The sequence below is a fragment of the Spermophilus citellus genome, assembly GCF_964194105.1.
Source record: "Spermophilus citellus genome assembly, chromosome: 17".
Lineage (NCBI taxonomy): Eukaryota > Metazoa > Chordata > Mammalia > Rodentia > Sciuridae > Spermophilus > Spermophilus citellus.
The window spans coordinates 41,139,867-41,164,429 of NC_138199.1; the positions used below are offsets into that span (position 1 = coordinate 41,139,867).

Below are 24,563 nucleotides of genomic sequence, written 5' to 3' on the forward strand. Positions count from 1 at the left end.
TGCTGTGTTACATGCTCCACCCCCCCACCCCCAATGCACACTATATTAGCCAAAGTTTCTCAGCAGTAGTTCTAAGTTGTAAAATTACTCTCCCATCCCTTTCTCCAAACAGTGAAGCCATTGTAACTTGTGAAGTGACCTCATGGAGCAAAGTAAATGTAGTTTGTTACCCCAATGTTTATTCTAGAACTTAAGAATCTAGACAACTAGTTATTTCTCCCACTCCCTTTTTCAACCTTATACCTAAACCATAATTCTAGTAATTACCATCATACCGGCTGCCCAAAATACGAAGTTCTCAACTCTCCAAAGCCACTCCCTCCCCCATTTTTCCCCAAAGCCCAGGAGGATTCTACCATTAATTTCTAAATTCAGTATATCCATAAAAATTATAATGCCAGGGAGAATTCTGGTAACAAGCCCATGTTAAGTTATTCCCTCTCCACTGTTAATTAACATTAACAGCATGACCGCACACCTTTAAGATCATTGGTAGAATGTGGGCAGAACTCTTCTTTTTGAGATGCAGTCTTACTACATTGCCTGGGCTGTCCTCAAATTCCTAGGTTCAGATGGTCCTCCTGCCTCAGCTTCCCCAGCAGCTGGGGCTAGAAATGTGCACTACAGCTCCTAGCCTCTGGGCAGAACTCCACTATTACATCCAGTTTTCAAAGTTCTAATACTTGCTGTGTTTAAGTTTACAGCACCATATGACAGACAGCACAGGAGAAACTGCAACTGAATTATGCCACAATAGCAACTGTTTCTAAACAGAATGTTTATACCAGAGTAAAAAGTGATGCAACAACATGTAATGGAGTTGAACTCAATCCTTAAATGCAGGATTCTGACTCTGGCTATTTCTGAGGCTTGCCTCAGACTCTGCTTCAAATTGAAAGCAGTGCATTCCCAACAGGATGCCCTGTGGAGGTTGACTCTTAATAAATAAATCACGGCACATTCCTAGGATGAACAGTAAGGAAATTCTAGCAATATTGGGTATCATGCTATTTATCTAGTTCACCTGTACAGATATTTTATAGGACTTATAATCTTTGAGTTCTCAGTTTACTTTGCTGAAACTATTTTCATAATACTCAAAACATTTTTCTTTTTCCCTGAACTGAAAATGACAAAAGCAATAAGATTTAGAGGGAACTACTGGGGACTAAATCCAGAGGGGCTTTACCACTGTGCCACATTTTTGAGACATGTCCCAAGTTGCTTAGGGTCTCGTTGCTGAGGCTGGCCTCAACTTGCCTAAATTGCCATCTTGGTCTAGGCATTGTATGATATAAACATAACCTGCCAAATAATTTTGAAAAGTACTTAGTGTTAATATACAGACAAGGAAACATTTAAACCTGGGTGTTGGGCAGACCTTTCTTTATACACTAAATCATCCTATTTCAAGGAAAACAAGTGTATTTTGGAAAACTTGTATCTGCCTCTCCTTCAAGCTTTCCCAAACTTTCTACGGTGGAGTGGTTCAGTGGTAGAGCCCTTGCCTAGCAGTGCAAAGCCCTGGGTTCAATCTCTAGTACTGCTAAAAAATGCCCCATGCCATGTATAGTGGTATGTACCTGTAAACCCAATCACTCACAGGGCTGAGGCATAAGGATCTCAAGTTTGAGGCCAGCCTTGGCAATTTAGACCCTGTCTCAAAAAATCTACAAATGCTGGGGCTGTAGCTCAGTAGCAGACCACCCCTAGGTTCAGTCCCTAGTATAAACAGTTAACAACCCCTTCCCAAAACAAAACTTTCCCGGTGAGATCAGGGTTTCTCACAATATATCAACATTAGGGAAAAAAAACCTCAGTATTTTCCAAATAACCAATGCATAACTTTTTTATATTAACATGCAATGAGTTTATTACATTTATATTGAAATAGACTAATATTTTAAAAATTCTATTTTATTTCTAATAATAGTAAATATCTATAGATCTGACAAAGTTTTTTTTTTTTTCCTGGATCTTCAACAATTTGTATAATTATACTAAGGATCTAGAATATCTGCATGACTAAATTATAAAAAAGCCAGGCAGCACTATTTGAAGATCATCAGTCTTGCTATTGTATTAATAGCCACACTGAAACAGTTATCAACAATTACATAGACTTGTTTGAATAGTGGCTATATCTGGATACCAAACAAGATCACCGAAAACTTGTTGGCCACTTGAGATTTCCCATTAGTTTCGCTTTGTTCAAGTTCATTTAGAGGAGATACTTTTAGTACCCTTGTATTGTTTCTACTTCTTTTTTCTAAACCATCTTTGATATACTAAGATTAGGAAAGATCCTTGGCTTAAAATACAGTTCATTAGCAATTCACCTACCACTTATTATACACTTAAAATTGTCATCTTGGGCTAGGCATTTTATGATATAGTATGCCAAATAATTTTTTAAAGTACTTAGTGATAATATACAGACAAGGAAACAAATGCAGAATCTCAGCTGAGGATCTGAGCCTAAATCATACATTATAGTAGTTTCTGTTTCTAATGTAGCCTATTATGGATGGTTTAAGTATCAGGATAGAGCACACAAAGCAAGGCTTTTTGTTGTTGAAAAGAAAAATTCCTAAGTATTTTCAATTCTTCTGTTAGGGAAGGCAAAAGCAGAGTCAGAGTCATTCCACTGATAAAAGCCAATTAACACAAGTTTAGGAAAGGTCTAGAAGAACAAATCTTGACTAAAAAGAACAAGCTCCTAAGGAACATTATTCCTGTCTTGATAATGAGGAAGAAAAGATTTGGGAGCATAGTACAGCTAGGACTGAATAGCAAGATGTTTTCACTAGCCAACACTAGAATTTACTATAGGAAGTTAAGGGTGGAAGTGGTGAGCTGAGAAGGGAGGGTGCGGGATTTTACATTTTAAAAAATCCTACTGTCACTGATGTAGCTCAGTGACAGAGCACTAGCCTGGTACGATTGAAGCCCTGTATTTCAATCACCAGCACAGTTGCATATATAAATACATACTATACATTTCCTTCTGTGTAATTTATGATAATTTGAGAGTTAAAACGCAATACAAGGCAGAGGGCAGTATTGAAGTTTAAGGGACAATGAAATAAACTTAAAGGAACATCCTCAGCCATAAACAAAAAGCTTGGATTTACACACCAGTTAAAAAACCAAAAATTCAAGCAAGCCATAATTTGGGAATCCTTAAGAGTTCATGATGAGAAACAGCATGTTAACTACTTTGTAAAATAGTTTTATTTCAAGTTAATGTAACTTAACACCTGTGGTTTACTTACGTGAAATGCTTAGATTAAAAACCTAGAGTGCCACATGGTTAAAATGTTGGTGACAGATGAAATGTTGCCCATTATTGTAGCGATTGGTGCTTTAGACTACACGTACATTATTAACTCCAGAAACACACATGACATAATAATGCACAATGCCTTCACGCTTGCCAACCCTCATTCCTCTTATACCTTCTTATACAGCACCATAGTATCCAGTATGACACTACAAAAAGTACCATTCTTTTAGTTTGAGGTATTTAATTAAAACTGCGATTCTACATGTTATTTCCACAGTCCAGTAATTTATTTTAAATTGGAGTAATTTCAAATTCCACAAACAAAACTGAAGAACAGCAATATTTTGTTTGAATTCTCTCTTCTGTACACTCAGTGATCTAAAACACCACAATATCCAACATACACAAACCTCAGGGGAAGGGTTAGTAAATACACACAAGATTGGAATCATGGTGCTCTTTGTTCCTGAATGGAATGGTCCCACAGAAAAAGCACAGGATACAGCACAACGTAAGGGCACCTGTTACATATGAAGTGAGCAAAACACACTAGCATTTTCTATATGCATAATGGGGAAACCTGCATAGGTTAAAGGGCCTTTATGCTCATTTAAAAAAATCAGGCAAGTTGTCTGTATGCATTTTTCAAATAATTTGGAGAGCACTGCAATCCAATGTAGGATATGCTGATTAGTGTTGTCTTTGTTGGCCTTGACAGTCTTGCATGGTATGGTCACATACCAATCTTTTTGCTTTAGCTTTTCTTTAAAAAAAAGATTTAAATGCATTTAGACAATACATATTGTAAGCTGTTTACATACACTAAATTTAAGAGAGTCAATATTAGAGTTTCTTTGTTTCTTCAAACACTACAGAGTGCAAATCAGGTTCTTCACAATAGATTGAATATTAAGCAGTTTTTCAAAGAATGAGGAGGGGGGGGGGGGAAAGCCCACGTGAATACTATTCCCCTTGGAAAATAAATTCTAAAATGATGAGGAATGTGAAATAAGGTTTTAACATAGGTGATCCATAGTTTATAGTTAGAAACAAATAAAGTAGTCCTTCATGAAATAAAGGTTACAAGAACACATTGCCAGTTTCCCCATTTATAAACTGAGAAGTGGGTAGAGACGATGTTTCAGTATGAAAATAGGAGACTACAGGGTCAGCTTTCCATCTCACATGCTGTATCCAAAACCAGGCTGTGGCTGCCCATATGGTGGTGCAGTATAACCATAACCAAAAGGTGCCTGGGGAGGGACTGCAACACTGGGTCCTGCTGTCAGCATCAGCTGGGGCTGACCTAAGAAGCAAAGAAAGAAAGCAGGAGAAACTTAGCATTATAAGACTACATCACTACAATATCCCTCACCCTAGCAAAACAATTACAACTTAGAAAAAGTTATGTGAGGGAACTTTCGACTGGCATAATTTGGAATTCAGTCTCACCCAAAGAAGCGTCCTGCCTGAAAAGCCAGTAGTGCAGGGCTGAGGGTCAGAAATTCCTATCATTAAAAGCAATATACACGTGCACATACGACACCATTGGGTCAGACTTGCACATTGAATTGAGTGACAAAATTAGCACAGGAAAATTTAACAGGCATATTTTAATATAACAACTTTTAAATTTAAATTTATTTAAGTTAAATTTAAATTTCTGATTTAAAATGTTTGATAATGAAACCTAATAAATTTCTAGCAAAAAAACCAGTTCTAATTTAGAGGTGGTAATAAAAAATAAGACATTCAAACCCATATTAGGTATGAAACACATGTGAGCATATACCCTCTATCAAATACTGTGTTGTTATAACACTCTTTCTTAGGAAGTTTACATAGTTGTTAACCACATTAAAAAAAAAATATGACCTATAAAGAACTTGCCTTAAGTAAACATATAACACCTCTCCCTACCCCTGCAAAACAAATAATCTCCCACTGGAATGTAAACCTACAGTATAAATGGGCCTTTCCTTTTTGTGGTTTACAACCAACGTTTATCTTTAGAGAAAAAATTACTTTTGAAAATCAGTTTACAAAAATTTATTTCTAACCTTAATACTGATGGCTATCTTGAAATTCTAACCCATTTTCCTTTTTTGGGGGTTCCAGGGACTAAACTCAGGGGCACTTGGCCACTGAGCCACATCTCCAGCCCTATTTTGTATTTTATTTAGAGACAGGGTCTCACTGAGTTGCATAGGGCCTAGCTTTCGTTGAGGCTGGCTTTGAACTCAGGATCCTCCTGCCTCAGCTTCCCGAGCTGCTGGGATTATACGCATGAGCCACCCCACCCGGCTTCTAACCCATTTTCAATTGCCTTCTTAAACACCATGAAAGCCAGGAAAATTCAATAGGTACCTCCAAAATTATTACATTCATCCTGTTTTTATACCTACTGTCATTTCCTATCTCTGTCAAACATTGTGCAACATCTCTTAAGAATCCATGTTAACTTTATCTTTTCCAACTTTAGCAAAACTATCTTGTCTCCTAAATTTCCCATAAACTTTTTTATCTATAGTAAAAGAAATAATGTTCCAGGTGATTTGTATATAGTCATTTTCCTTAGTAGCATGGGATCTCCAAATTCATTGTGGAAAATTAATCTATTTACCAAGTATGAAATGGAAAGGGGAAGTGATCCAGACAGGCAGGGATAAGAAGAAATTAAAATGGATTTAAATAATCACTTGATACTTTGAATACCCTGTATCTCTGGAAAGTTCTCAAAGAGAAACTCTACCCCATCCACTGTCCCAGTTTGAATTTAGAGTAAGGATGTGTGCTTTATGCAAAGCACATTAAAGAGAGCCTTGACACATTCTATCTATCACCCTTTGCTCCTCTGAAAATTGAATTCCATATTTCTTTCTCAGTAACTCATGAACAAGTATTGAATTAGCAACTAGGCCAAAGGAAAGTCTAGGTTATGATAGTTAATGGATGTTTTGGGGATATTTCATATAATTAAAATATTCAGTAAATAATGTTAATGCCTGTTTTAAGACTATCCTCAGAAAAACAATGGCAGTAGGGAGAAATATTCCTTACCTTAGCAAAACTTCTACATATTAGAAGCTTGTTTTATTTCTATTTGAAGTAGTGTCTCTAAAGAATAAGTGTTTGTCTAATGTATATCTCTGAGCTTAAAAAGAAAAAGATTACCATAAACAATGGGTTGTGTCTCTGTAGCTTGTTCTTCTTCTTTTCTCAGTGATTCTGAAGCATCTAATTTATCCACCTGGAGAAAAACAGATTATGTCAATTAGTACCTCAAAAGTATTATAAACCTAGGTTTATGGCAGAAAGTGGAAAAGCCTTAGTATGTTAAATTCTGTCAAAATAAAACAGACTAGAAAGAACATTCTCAGGCCCCCTCAAATTCAATGGCAATGTTCATACTTCAGTCAAGGTGGTTTTCAGCACTGTCATTATAAACCCTCAGGAAGGAGGGATTTATAAATGCCATAAAAGCTCACGCCAGGCTAAAACTGGGCATGCTAGGATGCAGCCTGAGGGAGGGAGAAAACAGGAAGGAACCACTTTTTCAAATGAAGTTTATACCCTATCAAAGATAATAATGAACGCATGAACCAGCAAGACTTCTCTCCCGGAAAGGACATGGTATTCAAAAATGTGAAATCTGTCTAATGATTAGACAAGTACTTGTGCAGAATAAATTATTTTCTTGCCAATTGTACATAGCTTCTGCTGATTTGGGTTACAGGTGCAGACTGAAGCTTTAGACTCATGTGGCTCCATATTCAATCTTTTGGTGTAAAGTCAGGCTGTTCATTTTAATGCTACATGGCTATTTCCAAAGAAATAACTAGGGTAGCCTGATTTTGCCCCTCTTTGAGAAGAAAATTTTTACTTTTAATTAAGCCAAGAAGTAAATGGCTATTACATACTAGCTACTCTACATCAAGTGGATAGTATAAGAATAATTTTGTAGAGGAATCCAAGGGCACCAATGAAAGACACGAGTTGGAATACTTAGATTCTTCTACTAACTACTACTAGTTGTGATTTTGGCAAATTACCACATTGGCTCTTTAGTTTCCTTCTCTAATGAGAAGGTTAAAAAAAAAAAAAATCTACAAAGTTCCTTTCAAGGGCTAACACAATTTGATTCTGTAATTCTGTGATGAACTAAAGAGAAGTGACCGTATGACCTGGAGTTAGGGAATCTCCTATACCATACAACTTCCATTGTCTTTTACACTATACTACAGTTATCTTTTAAACTATATTTAAAAGCTTAAAATAAAATTGGTATCTCAACCAAAGCTATATAGTTTATTTGTTGTTATACTCTAACACTAAATTTCAAATCTCAATGTTATATATTACTAGTGGTTTTCAAGTTCATAAGTATGACGGGTGAGCTTCAGGAGCAAAGTGTAGGGAGAAAACTTTTATGAATGTTCACTGCATTTTCTACAGGAAGGCAAATAACGAAAAAAATCACTCACCAAAAAATATTAAATAAATACAAAGACATGCAGACTTCAGTGGAAAAGTTATAAAAACCAGGTTTTAAAAATATTAAAACAGTACTTTGGTTCTATTTGGAACTATTAAAATAGTGTCTAAATCTTAACACAGGTCATAGGTTATTACAGTGTTTTATATTTATTTCCATTATTTCATATTAAATACAATATGGGTCTAACCCATCTCAATTTGTCAACAAACTGCAAGTTTGAGAAAAACAAGCTTAAAGTAGACTCTACAGTCCTTCAAATGAACTGTGGTTTGTCTACCCTAGAAAGATGGATTAGTTTGCTTTAGCATGCTATTATTCTATTTTATAGCCTACATGATAGTTTTTAATTTTATATAAGACTAATTCATAACAATCATGGAACATTAAGGACCATGTGAAATACCCACTGTTTGGCATCCAAAAATGCCATAAAATTATTCAGTTATAAAGTTTACAGCACAGTTCTGTGCCATGAAAGGTCAAATGGGTTTTTGCTAACCTAATTATTATACAAGAGTGAACTACAGAGGTTTTATAGAAAAATACATGGATGCCTGTCTATCAGTGACTTCTTGGAAAAAGAAAACAACCGAAAAAAATCAGTACACTTGCAGACTCTTAAGTGAACACGTATTTAAAAGTCAGTGTTGGAGTTGGATGCTGAACTCAAGAGGTCCTACATGGAAAGCTTAGAAGAAATGGCAATATCACAATGTCCAGGCATAGACATAGGCAAGCTCGGCATGGGGCGGGGGGAGTTTAAGGTGGGGGGGGGGGGACCTGAAGAAGTAACATAAGCTACGCAAAAAAAATTTGATTTTTGTATATAATGGGACAGCCTCTGGAACAGGAACATCCAATTTTTGTTTCTATTAACCCAATTTAGATTGCTCAAAAGAGAAAAAACAGAGAAGGCTTTTATGAGCACAAGCTTTTGTTAAGAGCTGTAACAAAAGTTTCTGATCCTTGGATTTAAAAAGAAAAATTATGGGTAAGCATGTCACTGAATTCAGTTCCATCTGCACTACTGTTAAATTCACTAAGATGTAAAAGGCTTTTCCACAAAGACTGCAATATGCTGCAGAGGAAAAGTTAACATGCAGTCAGTTATTTTGGTGTATGTGTGCATGAAAAAAAGGCAAAAGTACTGAAGCAAGAAGTGAGGTCTGGAGATGACTGGTGCTATACAGGCTCTCAAGAAACACACACAGCCCACAGCAATGCTATAGGAGTTTCAAAGTAGTATGATGTAATTGCAATGACTTATACATGCTTGATTTAAAACAATGCATAACACTGCAGTTCAATTACCTGTTTTTCACACACACGCTTTCTAACTGCCTTGCTTACTAGCTGCTGAAGGGTCTCACACACAATGCATTTTACTCAGGTTTGCCCTAAGTTCCAGTGGTGACTCCAGTTTGATTCAACATAATCCCAAGGCATTACCCCCACCCAAATTCTTTTAAATTTGTTTCAACTCTCCTTTACTCTCCCACCCTTTTCCAACCACAATTTATAAGTTTGTTTATACTGAGATGGAGACCAGCCAATGAAGGAAGCAGCAACCAAAAGGTGCCTAAATTTGGCCTTCTTGGACAAGCCAACTAATCAGTAAGAGCAAATTTTAGGTTAACTTTAGGTGTGCTTTTATATTATAGAAAGAAGTTAATATTGCTTCATTATAAACAGAAATAAACCATGTTGCTTAGCAACATTTATAGCAAGCTTGGCACTCATAATTAAAAGCTTTTGATTCCTCTTAAATATGGACTAGCACCATAGAACTGGACACCTGGAGAAACATGAGGAAAGTCTCTTCGGAAGCAGCTAGTATCTCTTGTATCTACTTTCAGCAAAAAAATTAGTAAGAATCAAGAGATCAGAAACTGGATCACAGTCCTTCAATACCAAACCCCCACCAAAACAAAAAAGAAAACAAAAAACCCAAAAGCCTTTTAGGGCATGTATATACATACATAACAACTGTCAGGTAAGCTCACAAAATAAAACCAGAGGCTGTTTTTAATTTATTTCAAATATTAAGAAAGTCCTACTATGGCCCAGATACCCTGACAGGGAAAAGAAATTTCCTGATAGTTTGGAATCAATATGGAAACTCACCAGGCTCAGTTTTTAATAATATATTTAAGAGAGAGACTGTGAACCAACTACTGATTAGCCTCCTGCCCTTCCTAAAGCCTACTAGCCGATTAGTAGCAAACATCTACTAATGTCCTAGAGCTCTGTTATAGTTATGTTTCAAGGGACTTGCAGAGGCTTTAGTGAAAATTTATTGGGGGGGAAAAAGCAGCAGCAGCAGTGTAGAAAAGGAAGGAAAAAAAATCATGCAAATTCCTTAGACTTAGTCCTCCAGACTTAAAGATGGAAAAGAATCAACTTTCACCTTTTCCTTTATTGCATCAACCTGCAAAGGAATTCAGAAGGTGCAGCTTAGAAAAAAATCAAATTCCATATCGAGCATAAAAAGGTAGAATCAGCAACAAAGGTTTAGGGGAGAAACATCTAATCACTAAAAAAGGTATGAGAAAAGTGAAAATAAAGGGCATACTGGAAGCAAAATTTAGAATCTTTTTTAACTTCAGAGCTTACTGCAGAAGAATTTATGCTAAAGTAAGTGTGAAAGAAAGCAGCTTAATCAGCTAGTAAAATTTACAGCACTTAGGTTAACAGCAGCTTAGAGCCAGGTCTCAAAAGTTGGCATTATGCATAAGAAAAGAAACTATTCTCACCTATGACTAAGATTAGGCAACTTTTTTCTCTGTATAAAATGTTAGTTAATTCTTTAAAAATCTAAAAAATTTAACTGAACACAATGGCATCTAATTAGGTGGTATCCTATGGAAAAATTCAGTATACTATAGGTTGTTAATAGTGTTTTTCCCCATTTAATAAGGTAGGCAAAGAGATCAGAGGTAAAACTCTTGATTTTAAGCATGTGTTGCTTTGGCAAAATTGATTATTTTCAAATCTTTTCTTTTTGGCAGTACTAGGGATTGAACCCAGGGGGATCACACACATGCTAGGCATGTACTAGACTACTCAGCTATGTTCTCAACCCTTTTTTATTTTGAGACAGGCTGGCCTGTGGAATTTGAGATTCTCCTGTGTCAGCCTCCCCAGGAGCTAGGATTACACCCAGCCTATGATATTTTAAAATTAGGAGTTCAACTATACGAATTTTAATAAGATTAATAGGATATTAAGAATATAAATGCACCTTCCTCATAGGAAACACGCACAGACATAAAGTCAAGAATCAATCAAATAAAAGGTAATCTATAGTAATATTAATGGACATCTAAGTTATAGGAATTCATTTTAATATGCTATTTTTAAATTAGTGAATATTAAAACAAAATATAGAATACCATTTACCCTAAGAAATACACTGAAGGTAAACATTCTGACAAGTTTTTGGCTCCCTTTCTAGTCAATGTCATTTGTCAGCTATTAAAAACATTCCACAGAATATGAGTATTCATGATCAACTAAATGACTTAATACTAGACAAAACACTTTTGAAAAACCTGCACATACAATTTTACATATCCTCATGATAATTGGTTTTGAATACACTTAAGAGTCATTACCTTGGTCAAATATTCCTTCATGACCTGGATGAAATAGGGCATGGCAAAATCCATGATATTGTGCCTCCATGCAGTTTCCAGGACAACATCTGGCCTTAAAAGATCATAACAGGTAAAGAGACAAGCTCCAAAGCACTCTCTTTTTTCTTCCTGCAAAAACCACTGTAGGAGCTCTTCAGCCAACTCAGTATCTTTAGATTCAGAGGCATACTGCATTGCATCCTATTCAGAGGAAACAATGAAGGTCAAACATCAAACCCAAACACAAGGAACTGGTAAACCAAGTAATACAATAGAAGCTTAAAAACTTAAGTCTGGGTTTGTAAGGGAAAAAGAAAGAGCATAGGCTCAAAAATTTTTTGATTTTTTTTTTAACAGAAGTATGGCCTTAACAATAAGCCCCTCAAGTCAAGAAATGCACTAATATTAATTACCATCTCCTCAAGTGGGGGTATAAAGTCAAATCTCATATGCATAAAACTAATACGTTTACAGAATCACTTGTAATACACCATTTTAGGGTTGGATTAACAGCCCCACCCGCCAACTTTTTCAACCTTATAAAGGCTATCTTTCTTGCACAGCTCTACACTCTGCTTCCAACGATTGTTGCCTTTGAAGAGGTAAGCAGCAATTCTTCTGAACTCAATGAGTTCATGTTTTTCCAAACGCTGAGCAAGTGAAATATTGTCAAAGTTGTCATAAGCATCTATTGATGTTCGCAGAGCCTTTAAAAAAAAAAAAAAAAGCCACACATGTCAAATCTATGTTCTGGTTTAGCTTAACATTCATGCCCCATACTTCTTTATCATGGAGACTATTAGATGGTAACATGTAATATGATGGCATAGATTCAAGCATCAAACTACAAACTTGTAATCTGTGAACAGAAATGAAGTCTCTTCAATTTAATTTTATAACAGGTCCTCAAATGTACTGCAATTTTCTCCAGGGTTTCCAGTATCAAGACTAATTTGTTTATGCAGAAGGGAGAATATGTAATTTGGAAGAACTTATACTCCAGGGAAACTCCTGATACAACTCAATGTGGTATTCAGCTAGAGATGAGCATGGGCTCTGAGCCTCAAAGAAAATCATGCTAAAACTATGAGAAAGAAACTAGTTTAACCTTAACCCTATTGTATTTTACGTGAAATCCTTCACAGGAGAAAATTTATTAAAAGACATACTAGGGGTTGGGGTTGTGGCTCAGTAGTAGAGCGCTCGCCTAGAAAGTGCAAGATGCTGGGTTCGATCTTCAACACCACGTAAAAATAAATAAAAGATGTTGTGTCCACCGAAAACTAAAAAATAAATATTAAAAAAATTCTCAATAAATAAATAAATAGGTGGATATTAAAACAAAATATAGAATACTATTTACCAACTACAACTAAAAAAAATTTTTTAAAAAGACATACTAATAAGTCATTAGGCAAGAAGAGCAATGAATACTTAAAAATTATTAATTACAAACAAGTTTTATGGGGTAATTAAGAGATCACAGACTTTTTTGACACCTGTGATCTGGATGTTAGAGGTGAAGTAACCAAATCATTTTTTCTCCTGAAGAAGTACATAAGATCCATCTAAACTAATTCTGAGAACTTGGCATTTAATTATCAGATTTATTAGTCCTGAAAACCTTATTAAATTCAGACCCTAGGCCTACTCATTGTTTACAATCCTAAATAGTGTTTTCACTGTAGAATTTTACTGTGGAAGCTAATAATAACCTGAGTTTTGAGAGTATGTACAAGTATCAAAAGGTTTTACCTGATAATCTTCTTCTGTAATAAAGAGGTTGTTCAGTGATTCATTCACAGATTTGTTGTTGTGGTTCTGAACTGAACGTAAATATGGTTTCACTAGTGGTAGCTGTTTAACCTGTAAGAAAAGAAAAAAAAGTCTGCTATAAAGGTAGCACACTGTTGAAGTCTAGGCATAACAGTTACCCAGATGTCTTAATTCGTTACTATGAAGTTTGGTTTAAAATTATTACCTTGCTGAAATAATTGACAGCACGAGTGTGATCCAACCGTGGAGACAGCACCATCAGCAAATCATTTAACAACAGAGGCTTGAATTCTAAGTAGAACTGTATTGCTCTGTAATATAGTTCCACATTGGCAACCTACAACAGGAAAAATGCTAAGCAACTCAGTGAAACCCTGTCTCTAAATAAAATACAAAATAGGGCTGGGGATGTGACTCAGTGGTTGAGTGTCCCTGAGTTCAATCCTGGTACCCCTCTGCCACCCCTCCACAACAGGACAAATCCACATGTAAGTCAGAGTTCTTTCCTGAGGATCATTCTCTTTCTGAAGCCTTTACCCTCTGAAGAAGGTACACACCTTGGTAATGATATCTTTGAACTGCCCTTCTTTCCATGCATCTGTTGGATGATTCATCATGGTAATTATGGCATTATCATATTCTTCATACTTGTCATACAAAAACACCAGTTCTGCCCATAGGTGAGCTTGTTCTGCAGCTCTTAGCACCTGCATAAGAAAAACTTAATAGCTTAAGATATTGGTCTCTCATTCCAGCCAATAGCCATAAATAAATAAATAAATGTATTTTAAAGTATTGATTTTGGCTATACAATTGCCTCGGTGAAGGCTGGTTACCTTAGGAATGTTCACTCTGGACCAAAATAGCTCCAGATGCTCTCTCATTTTCTGTGGCTTAAATTTAGAATACAGAATAGCTAATTCAGTAAACATGCCCATGTGGGCTCGCTCAAGTCCCAATGCTGCTTCCAACATGGTTATCAGTTCTTCAAAATATCCACGATCCTAAACAAGAGAAACATACAATTAAAGATAAGGTCTGTGGCAAAGGGTCTCAATTCATATTTAAAAACTCATGTAACCCTAATGACTAGGGAGGCTTGAGGCAGGATCACAAGTTCAAGGCCACTTTCAGCAATTTAGTGAGGCTCTATGCAACTTAGGGAGACCCTGTCTCAAAATAAAAAAATCAAAAAGGGCTGGGGATGTGGCTCAGTCATTAAGTGCCTCTGGGTTCAATCCCTAGGCACTCACTCTCCATCCTCAAATCTTGTTCATTACCTGATAGTAGTTGATAAGTTCTTCTAATTCATCTGCATGTACTACAATATGAAGCCCACACATCTGAGCAAGACGGAACTCTTTCCCATCTACACAGGCAAAGCAGACCTAGAAACAACAGTTATGTAATGTGAATTCAAATGTAAACATGGCTAGTTATTTCAACTAATCAGTATAAAGAGCATTTTCAAATAATATCTTAACTCTTCAAACTTGTATTTAGATTACCTCTTTCCATGTTCGTGTACTATTAGCTTTTCTAGCTCCATCAACAGCTGCCTGATATTCACCCAAGTGAACGAGGGTAGATGCCAAGCGTCCAAAATTAGAAACATTATTGTACAACAATTTAGCAGCATCATACATTTTCTCATCGTAACAACGGTCACCAACCTGAGGTGGGGAGATAATCAATTTTCAGTACATTAGGAGCCTTATATCAATCCTCTTTCCAAATTCACATCTTAATACTGAACAGCAATTTGTTATCCTATAAGATTTTTCCATGGCATTCTTCAGCTATGATTCATTTCTTCTAGTAAGCTAATAAAGTTGTTCAACTATTTAGTTTTACATTGTTTAAAAGAAAAATCTCATCCAGAAACCCACTTGCTGGATATGAGCATTATTTGGCCCATTGATGAACTCTTCTAACTCTGCAAGGCGGTTTGTTTTAGCCAGTGCAAATATCAATTCTGTCTCCACATAGGATTCCCGAGCTTTCTTACGGGCCATCTGCAAGTACTTCACCAGTTCTTCCCAGTTTCCTAAGTACACAAAGAAAAAAAAATAAGTTCATACACTAACATCCTTGCTTATCTTTTTGACCAAATAAATGAAAACTATTATTAATTTCCTTTTCAAGGAAACAGAAAATGATTAAATCTAAATTGTGCATTATATCTAAAACTGCAAAAATTCTATTACAACTTCTATATTATCGCTGACCAAATGAACAGCTAAATTCCCCTTTCTCTTAGTTATAAAACTAGAGCTTCTGAAGATTTTGAAACAAAATTAATCTTCCCCATGGGTCTTTTTTTTTTATACCAGGGGTTGAATCCAGGGGTGCTTACACACTAAGCTATATCCCCAGCCTTTTTAAAATATTTTATTTTGAGACAGGTTCTCACTAAGTTGCTTAGGGCCTCACTAAGTTGCTGAGACTGGCTTTGAACTTGTGATCCCCCCTGCTTCACTGGGATTACAGGTGTGCACCACCATGCCCAGAACCCTGTGGGTGTTTTAAGTTCATCTCTAATGGGATGGAGGGCTAAAAACTTTCACAAGAAACCAAGCATACCCAGCTCCTACACAATTAAAAATAGACAAGTATCTTTTAATGCTTAATCATTTTCTGAGATCATTTCTTATCAAATGCATAAAGATAGTAAGTCATACCACTAGTATTGGCTGCCTGAACAACTTCCATGTAGGATGAAGGATCATCTGCTTTGATATAAGAATCAATGGCTTCTTTCACCATTCCTTTCTGCAACTGGGCTTTTGCAAGTTGACTCCAGACCGCAGGTTCATTGCAGCGTTCAGCAAACTCATACGCGCGATCCAAGTTTCCAATATGTTCAATCAATACCTAGGTTACCATTTTTTAATTATGGTTAGCTGGATGTTATCCAAAACAATTACATTTAAACTGTCAGCATTTTGATGTTCTTCTATTGTCACAGCAACCAAAGCCCACCCTCATAGAACAATGCATACTTTGAATCAAGAAAAGGTATAATGTCTAGTAACTTGAAAATTGCAATCTGAAAAGTTACCTGCACTGCTGAAGTGTTGACATCAAACTTCCGGAAAATGGCAAATGCTTCTTCAAAGAGCTCATTACTGATGGCAATATTAGCAATATCTGGGGCATCATAATTATCCAGGCGGTTAATATACTCCATAACACGTGTACGGTCAGCCTTAATTGCAGTAAGAATAAGGAGGTTTTGAAGATTCCTTTAGTGGAAAAAAAAAGAGAGAGATTTAACCCAGATTACATAAAAAGCCTATCAGTCATTGAGAATAATTTCAGTAGCTCTACAAGGGTTTCTGTCTCAGAATGCAGGGTGTGAAGGGTGAGACTATCAGGAGAATGAGAATTCAGGCAACTTTCTCTCATCTGTTTTAAGTTCCTTCCCAAAATAGACAGGGTGTAAATAAACTAAAAGAAATAGCCAGTGGAACCCTGGCTATATTATAGGCATATACCTGTGTTCACTGAATACAGAGTTATCAAGGACAATTTTCTCCAGCAGCTCAATGAGTTCATTGGGAAGGTCTGCAGTCATGAAAGCCTTGACAGTTACTGATACTTCTTCAGGGTCCTGAGTCTCAGATAAGGCTGTCTGTACAACCTACAAAGAATATACAGAAAATAGATACTAAAAATCAGGGTGGACTTTAACCAAAACAAAATATTGAAAAGAGAATAAACTGAATAAATTGGCCTCTAACCAGAAAAAGTAAAATAGAAAGAATTAAGGAAAAATACCTTTAAATTCACCATGGATCTTTCTAAACAAACCTACAACCTACATGAATGATATATAATTCTACTTTGCTGCGGGGGGGTGGGGGGAATAACCCTAATTTTATAATTTCTACCTTTTCCCTGACTAAATCATTATCTACACTAACACTCATCGTTATCATTTTAATGCTTACACATAATTTAACTACTAAGATGTTGAATTATAAAGTAACTAATTCCTCTATTTCTAGCTACCTGCAAGTACCTAGATACTGCAATGAGTATTTTTTTTTTCCATGAAGGTTTCTATCTACCTGGGAAGTTCCTTACAAATGGTTCTAGGGAAGTAATAAAAAATTAACAGCCTCTATCCTTTTTCAAAATATTATATTTATACTTCTATCAGAAGAATTTATGACACATTATAATAACCTTCAATATTGGGGCATTAAAAATGTTTTGAATTTTATAATGGAGCTCCATTTGCTCTTCAATGATTATTAGTGAGATTTAACATCTACTCAATGGGACTCAGAGTTTCTATTATCAATCCTAACCTGTGCTAACCTATCATTGTCTTGAATGCTTTCAATACATTTGGTAACTTTTCAGATATTAATGTTTATTATTTTCATTTTAACTACAATGAATTGAGTTTTATATAATTAAATCTTATCTCTGGAGATTTATTTCTCTTAACATATATAATATTATATGTTTATGTCAATTTATAGATATTTATATGTAGCAGAACTTAAATTTTCTTTCTTTTTTTCTTTAATAATAGTACTGGGGAGTAAACTCAAATCATTCTACCATTGAAGTACATCCCAGTCCTTTTTTTATCTTTAATTTTGAGACATGATCTCACTGACTTGTTGAGGTTGGTCTCAAATTTGCACTTGTCCTTCCTCAGCCTCCTGAATCACTGTGATTATAGGCACATGCCCTGTATCCAGTTCAATTTTCTTTTATTTTCATTACCTTCTCTCACAGTTAAATATGACCCATCTGCGATATTTGAATATATGATGAGGAAAAAGATTTTATACAAAGTTAAAAACTGAAATCAACCACATCTATCAATTTTACCTGATCAATTAGGGGTCTCCTGTAAGGATTGCTTTCCAGCAGCACACTACCCCACAATTCTGGATCCTTTCGACGTACCAGGTAGCGGGAAAGACTTTTGAAGAGGGAATTCTCGTTGCAAACCTAAATGAGATAGGAAAGATTAATTTCAATGTAAAGATTTTTTATAGAATAAACTTGATTTTAAAAGTTATTTCTAATTATTTAAACCCAGTTTTATTGTTGTGTAGGAAAAGAAATCTACTTTTACACATAATCTTGAATAAATCACACCCAATTTTTTCCTATAGAAATTCCACCAGTAGAAAGAACAGAACAAACAGTTATAATTTCTGGCAGCTTTACTGTTGGATTCTATTCTACCAGTCTGTCTGTGCAGACACCAGTACTGCACTTTTTACATAGGCTTTCTAAGATGCTCTAGGGGTAATCACCTTTAATACTTTCTCTACAGTTGTTTTATTAGCTATTCTTATGTGCTTATTTTTCCAAGTATAAATGTACATATTTCTTACCTCTAATCACTGAAAGATCCTAAGTACATATACCTACAGCCAGAACTTAGTTTCTAATACCATTCCCCATTAAAAGAGATGAGGGTTTCCTTGAGAAAGGGTTAATTCCAGGACTGGGAAAGGTACTACATGAGCCTGGTGTATCATATGTCATAAATTAAGGATATGGGGCTGGGGATGTGGCTGAAGCGGTATCGCGCTCTCGCCTGGCATGCACGGGGCCCTGGGTTCGATCCTCAGCACCACATACAAATAAAAAATAATAATAATAAAGATGTTGTGTCCACCGAAAACTAAAAAAATAATAATAAATTAAATAAGGATGTGCTCAAAGAACAAGGAGACCATAACACAAAGATTAACAAAGAAGACAGATTAAAGAGGTTTCCATTGGCCAAAACAGGGACAATCTGAGCATCAACATAAATAGCATTAATGGATTATAACCCACTGAAGAAAACAGGAAATCTCTGAGTCCATGAATAAAAAAAGATCAATATAAATATGAAGAAAATGCTAGAATTCAAATCTACATTTTGCAAATCAACACATTAAGAGTGAGTTAAGAGAGAATCAACAATAAACTGGGAGGAGAGGGGAGCAATGGGATATTTGCACAGTCTCAAGTGTCTACTCACAAAGCTGCAAGATAAAAAGAACAACAGACATGATACAACTTAATGAAAATGAATATCATAAAGGGGACAAATGGACAGCATGTGCTTTTGGATGCAACAGCATGAGAAAGACCGAACTTCACTTAAGCAGCATTGTGGATGGAAATGCATAATCTCAATTTAATCACAAGAAATCATAGAAACTCAGAGAAAAATATATTCTACTTTTAAAAAACGACTTTATGTTTACATAAACAAGAGACTAAACGTGGTTTGGTGGCTTTCAGGGGTTGGGGGTCGAAGGGAGAAATGTGGAGAAGCTGATTACTAAATACAGAATCTCTTTCTGAGAGATAAAAAGGTAGAATTAGATAAAAATAATGATTAAAAAACATTTCTGAATGTACTAGAAGCCACTTACTGTTCACTTTAAAAATCAATCAATTTTTAGAAGTTTACAGTTAGAAAAAAAGATTATTGTTTTTACAAACATGACAACTACATGCAATATGTGATCCTAACTCTAGGGAAAAACTGCGATAACAGGCACTATTAGTCAATTGACAAAACTGAAATAAAACAGATTTTTTTCAAAGTGTCCTATAAATGTCATATTGACTAGCTAGTATCTACAAGGTGGTGAAAGAGATTATCCTTATTCTTAGGAAATATAATCAAAAGAGTACAAGGCCACGATGCATACAACTTATTCTCATATTGTTAAAGAAATTATGTGTGTGTATACATATACTGTGTTATAAGTGTATTAAAACATGAATGATAAAGCTAGCACAGTTAAAATATCAAAAAGCCAAACAAATAAAGGGCATATAAACTTTACTATTTTAGGCACTTTCAGGTTCAGCACAATTTCCAAATGAAGTTTGAATAGAAACTACCTGTCTCCCAAGAATGTTTCTGTGTTACTTAAAATTCCTCCAAAAACTCCCCAAATTTGCTAGCGTGATATTATATAGCAGGTTAAAAGAATGCAGCCTTCTCTGCACACATTCAGCTGACCATACTCACATTAATAAGTTCCAAATCACACTGACCACGCTCGTAAGCAACACAAGCCAGATGTGGATCTCTCTTCTCACAATACTTTCCAACAACACGACTATCATAATAGGGATTTTCACGAAGAAATCTCTCTGGGTTGTTATTACTATCGATGTAGATTTTGGCTAATGCATTGTGAGTGGCAGGCTCCTCACAGCCCTCATGAATTCTGGCCTCAAGCCAAGGCAGAAGCAGTTTCAATCTAGTGAAAACAAAACAAAACCACACATACTATAATATAAACAGCACACTCTTTGACATGCTGACTATAAGTATCTTGAACTACAGTGTACTTTCATATACATTATTTTAAATTCTAAACAATCCTATTACAAATTGAGGAATTAAGACTAAAGAAATGGTTGAGCTGTCCAAGATTACACAAAAAGGTATATAAAACTGTTTTTCACTCTCCTAAATCTATCAGCTATGAGATACACCTACATCTGGATATAAGACAGATTATAGATAGACAGATCATACTTTTCTTTGTATTATACGTAATTATCTATAGACTTTGAAAAAAAAAAGTATGGGGGTGAGATGGGGATTTGTAGGGGGAGGCCAGATTATCTGAAGTTCTTTCCAATTTTAACACAATTAATATATAACATTACCTAGAGCCAAAGCAGGTAGTACCCTAAATACATACTAGGAATAAAATCTGGTAGATTTAGAATCTCAGGGTTTAATAGTTATAGCAGTCACATGTTCATTCCAGCCAAGGGTCATGGTTTCACTAAGCTACACCTTATGTTTCAATAGTCCTGCTTAAATATTAAAAGCAGCCAGATAAAAAACATTGTTCCATTACTTTGGCTATCAAATTCATGTAGTTATAATGAACATAACCACTAGGGTAAAGGCACATAATTTTCTATTAATAAAGGCAAAAATCACTGGGTGCAGTGGTGCATACCTATAATCCCAGTGACTTGGGAGGCTGAAGCAGGAAGAACCCAAGTTCAAAGCCAGCCTCAGCAACTTAGTGAGGCTCTAAGCAATTTAGCGAGACCCGGTTCTCAATATAAAAAATAAAAAAGGGTTAGGGATGTGGTTCAGTAGTTAAGCACCCCTGGGTTCAATCCCTGGTACCAAAAAGTAAAAATTTTTGTAATTCATATTATTATAGGAAGGTATTATGTATTAATTATCAATTTAAACCCAGAATGGCATGGGGAAATCTTTTTATAATTGAAATCGTCTTATAGTTGGAAAAAAGACCACATTGGGGCTAGGGTTGTTGCTCAGTGGTAGAGTTCTTGCCTAGCATGTGTCAGGCACTGGATTCGATCCTCAGTACCACATAAAAACATATAAATAAAATAAAGGTATTGTGTTCATGTATAACTATAAAAAAATATTAAAACACAAAACACCACACTGTATCAATAAAGAATGTTATTAATATTGGTATTATATCTACCTAAAGTTATTAATACATTGGTATTATATCTACCTAAAAGGATGCTTAGTACATAGTTTAACATTAAACACGCACACACAATCAAATGATATAGCTGGATCCCATAGCCATTAAAAAACGGAAGTGATCAACTAATCTAACAGATTTTCTATATGACAACTATAGCTAGCTTATCTTTAAATTAGGTATCTCTAAGGATTTATCCTCCATGTGTTGTTGAGTAGTTATGAAGCAACAGACCAACTACATTTCTAATACCACACTATAAACACTACTCATTTATCTCAGTTACAAAGGATAAAATTGGTACTATACCTGTTTCTTTTCTCAACTTCAGCAACGAGCTCATCAGTAGAGAACTGACCTCTCACAACAAGAATCAAGTTTTTAATAACGTCTTCAGAGCAATCAACATCAAGTAATCCTCCAATAACCACAGGAAGTCGACTTGGATTAACCTATGATTAAAAAAAAGTCATCATGTTAATAAGCAAATTGAAAAGGAGTTAAAAAAATTAAAACCCATCTCCCCTTTTTAAGCTTAGTTTTTAAAATCAGTAATAACCTATGAATTTAATTTCACAATTAAACAGAGGAATTCAAGAAGAAGTCCAGCTTAAAAAAGACTTTATGATTTAATAAGTACTGGAGCACTTTTTCTATTCTGTTGGCCTAGTTAATTAGCTCCTTGAGTATTGCTCCAAATGATAAGTACAGAAAAATTAATGCCAAAGAATGACAACAGAAGACTGTCTAATAAAAAGGCTCCAAATATATCAAACTACCTTTGTTTTACTAGAGTTAGGTAAAGTTTCTAATGTCTATATTTAAGATGGTTTGAAAACTTGTGTTTGGAGTTTAGATCCTCTATGGTGACACCTAGCCATAGAGGAATGTATGTAAATTTAAATTTAAAAAGGCATACATATATAAAATTCGATCAAAAAATTGCATTTTAAGTAAAGAAAAGATTCTACTGAGAAAACATGTTGAGAACTACTTTAGCAGACGTTCTTATGGGTCCCAAAGTTTCAAAAGTATGATTTCCAGACTAAAAGAAAATCTACTTTAAGATTATACCTTTAAATTATCTAAGTATTACTTACCTTCTGTACATATATCTCTATATACTTTTGAAGATTATTTCTATATAAATACAGCACCAAGTCATGGACAAAATCAAATCGATCACACACAATGATAAGTGGTAACTGATCTGTTAGTTTTGCTTCCTGAAAAAAAACAAACAAAAAGAAACTTAAAATTTCTTTCTTTCTTTTTAATTTTAGTACTGGGGTCAAACCCTGGGCCTCGCGCATGCTAGGCGAGTGCCCTACCACTGAGCTAAGCATAAATTTTCTTGTACGAGGTTACAAATCTATGTAAATGTGAGAATCTGTTCTATGCTGATGGAAAAGGCTCACACAAACTTTGCTTTTCTGTTGAAGGAGGAAATGTCCCAATAGCTGAGTGTGCATGTCCCAATTTCAATAAATTTTTATTAAGCAACTAAACTTAGATCCACACAGGAAAATACCAGGTCCTTTCCACTCATATGCTTCTATCAAAATAATAATAATAACAACAACAACAGCAACAAATTAAAATTTGTGAACCATCAGTGGAACTCAGTTTATAAAAGTTATCACACTGGGACTTTTATTAATGGCAATTAACAATTAAACTGAATTTGGTGGCAGATTTCATCACTAAAGTCACACTGTCAGAAACAAAAACAAAAATGGCATAAATAGCTCACATTTGTTTCAGTGATTTATTTTTCTACCCCTCCCAAATCCCAAGCTATATAGCCAGCCTCTAATACTATTATAATAAAGCCAACAAGGAGAAGCATGATGGTAAAGGCCATGAATTAAGAATATCACATGTTGCTATAATAATAGAAAGGAAAAAAAAAAAGAAAAGAAAAAGAGCATTTAAAGAAACATCTTTAAATTGCCATTTGCTTTACCATTACAAATATCAAGCTACAATCCTATTTATAGACTGACACAGAAGATGTTATAGACAGGTAGGTTAAGACCTGTACTGGGCATTTACCTGATACATGTCCTGTTATATTCCACAGATATAAGGAACAGCACAAAAAACAATAGTTTTTATCAGGAATTCATTTATACACAGTGAAACATTCCTCAATAGATGATTCCTCTACAACAGTCTACTCAAGAAGTAGAACAACTAATAAGCAGGATAGGACTTTCCCCAATGATAGCCACTAAGATTATTTCCAAGGTTAGAATAAAGTGGTTAAGACTAGGGTACATTCACCCAATCGTAAATTATATGAAAATTAGTCTAGAAAGTGTTCAGAGAACACCAAGAAAAATTAAATGATAAAAGTGTCTATAAATGGAAGTGAAGTCCAGTTACCGATTTTTCGCATTAAGTGTAAACCAAGTACTTGTTTAAAACTATAGAATTTGTACTAGTAATAGCTGTAAGAATCATTTTTAGAATTTCCATCTAACTAAACAAAAATTTAAGTCACGTTTTCCCTGAGAAAATGAACATCAAGAAGTGGATCAATATGGGGATATTTCTCAGTGGCACAGTGTTTGCCTAGCATGTGCAAGGTCCCAGGTTTAATCCCAAGTACTGGAAATAAAAAGAGGATCAACACATTAGTCTTATTCCTTACCTTGTTTACATACATATGAAATACTGTATACTTTATCACTAGGGGAAAACACAAGAAATCTAAAATTATTTAGCTATTCTATTCTTGTGAATGAGTCTTTAAGACTTCTGTGGCTTGGAAAGTGAGACAGGAGGATCATGAGTTCAAACCAGCCCCAGCAAAAGTGAGACACTAAGCAACTCAGTGAGACCTTGTCTCTAAATAAAATACAAAATAGGGATAGGGATGTGGCTCA

At 35.2% G+C, this 24,563-nt stretch overlaps 1 protein-coding gene and 1 long non-coding RNA gene across 3 annotated transcripts in view; one reads left to right on the forward strand and one right to left on the reverse strand.

Moving 5' to 3' along the window:
* Positions 1–24,563, forward strand: part of LOC308635743 — a 573,614-nt gene that overhangs the window by 61,190 nt on the left and 487,861 nt on the right. The gene's annotated exons all lie outside the window — the stretch shown is intronic.
* The window catches only part of CLTC (clathrin heavy chain), a 63,367-nt gene continuing 42,355 nt past the window's right edge, over positions 3,552–24,563 (reverse strand). Inside the window, exons 15-33 of one of the 2 annotated variants that reach the window (XM_081272973.1) lie at positions 22,773–22,898; positions 21,982–22,124; positions 20,208–20,442; positions 18,047–18,169; positions 16,693–16,838; positions 16,257–16,440; positions 15,877–16,069; positions 15,085–15,242; positions 14,704–14,868; positions 14,476–14,583; positions 14,032–14,199; positions 13,753–13,902; positions 13,401–13,532; positions 13,175–13,285; positions 11,956–12,126; positions 11,399–11,620; positions 10,192–10,212; positions 6,461–6,536; positions 3,552–4,592 (exon numbers count right to left, since the gene is read on the reverse strand). In XM_081272973.1, the coding sequence (XP_081129099.1) occupies positions 4,468–4,592; positions 6,461–6,536; positions 10,192–10,212; positions 11,399–11,620; positions 11,956–12,126; positions 13,175–13,285; positions 13,401–13,532; positions 13,753–13,902; positions 14,032–14,199; positions 14,476–14,583; positions 14,704–14,868; positions 15,085–15,242; positions 15,877–16,069; positions 16,257–16,440; positions 16,693–16,838; positions 18,047–18,169; positions 20,208–20,442; positions 21,982–22,124; positions 22,773–22,898 (2,757 nt within the window). In that variant the 3' untranslated portion in view covers positions 3,552–4,467. The remainder of the gene's footprint in view (positions 4,593–6,460; positions 6,537–10,191; positions 10,213–11,398; positions 11,621–11,955; positions 12,127–13,174; positions 13,286–13,400; positions 13,533–13,752; positions 13,903–14,031; positions 14,200–14,475; positions 14,584–14,703; positions 14,869–15,084; positions 15,243–15,876; positions 16,070–16,256; positions 16,441–16,692; positions 16,839–18,046; positions 18,170–20,207; positions 20,443–21,981; positions 22,125–22,772; positions 22,899–24,563) is intronic. The other variant, XM_081272974.1, reaches the window with a different exon arrangement.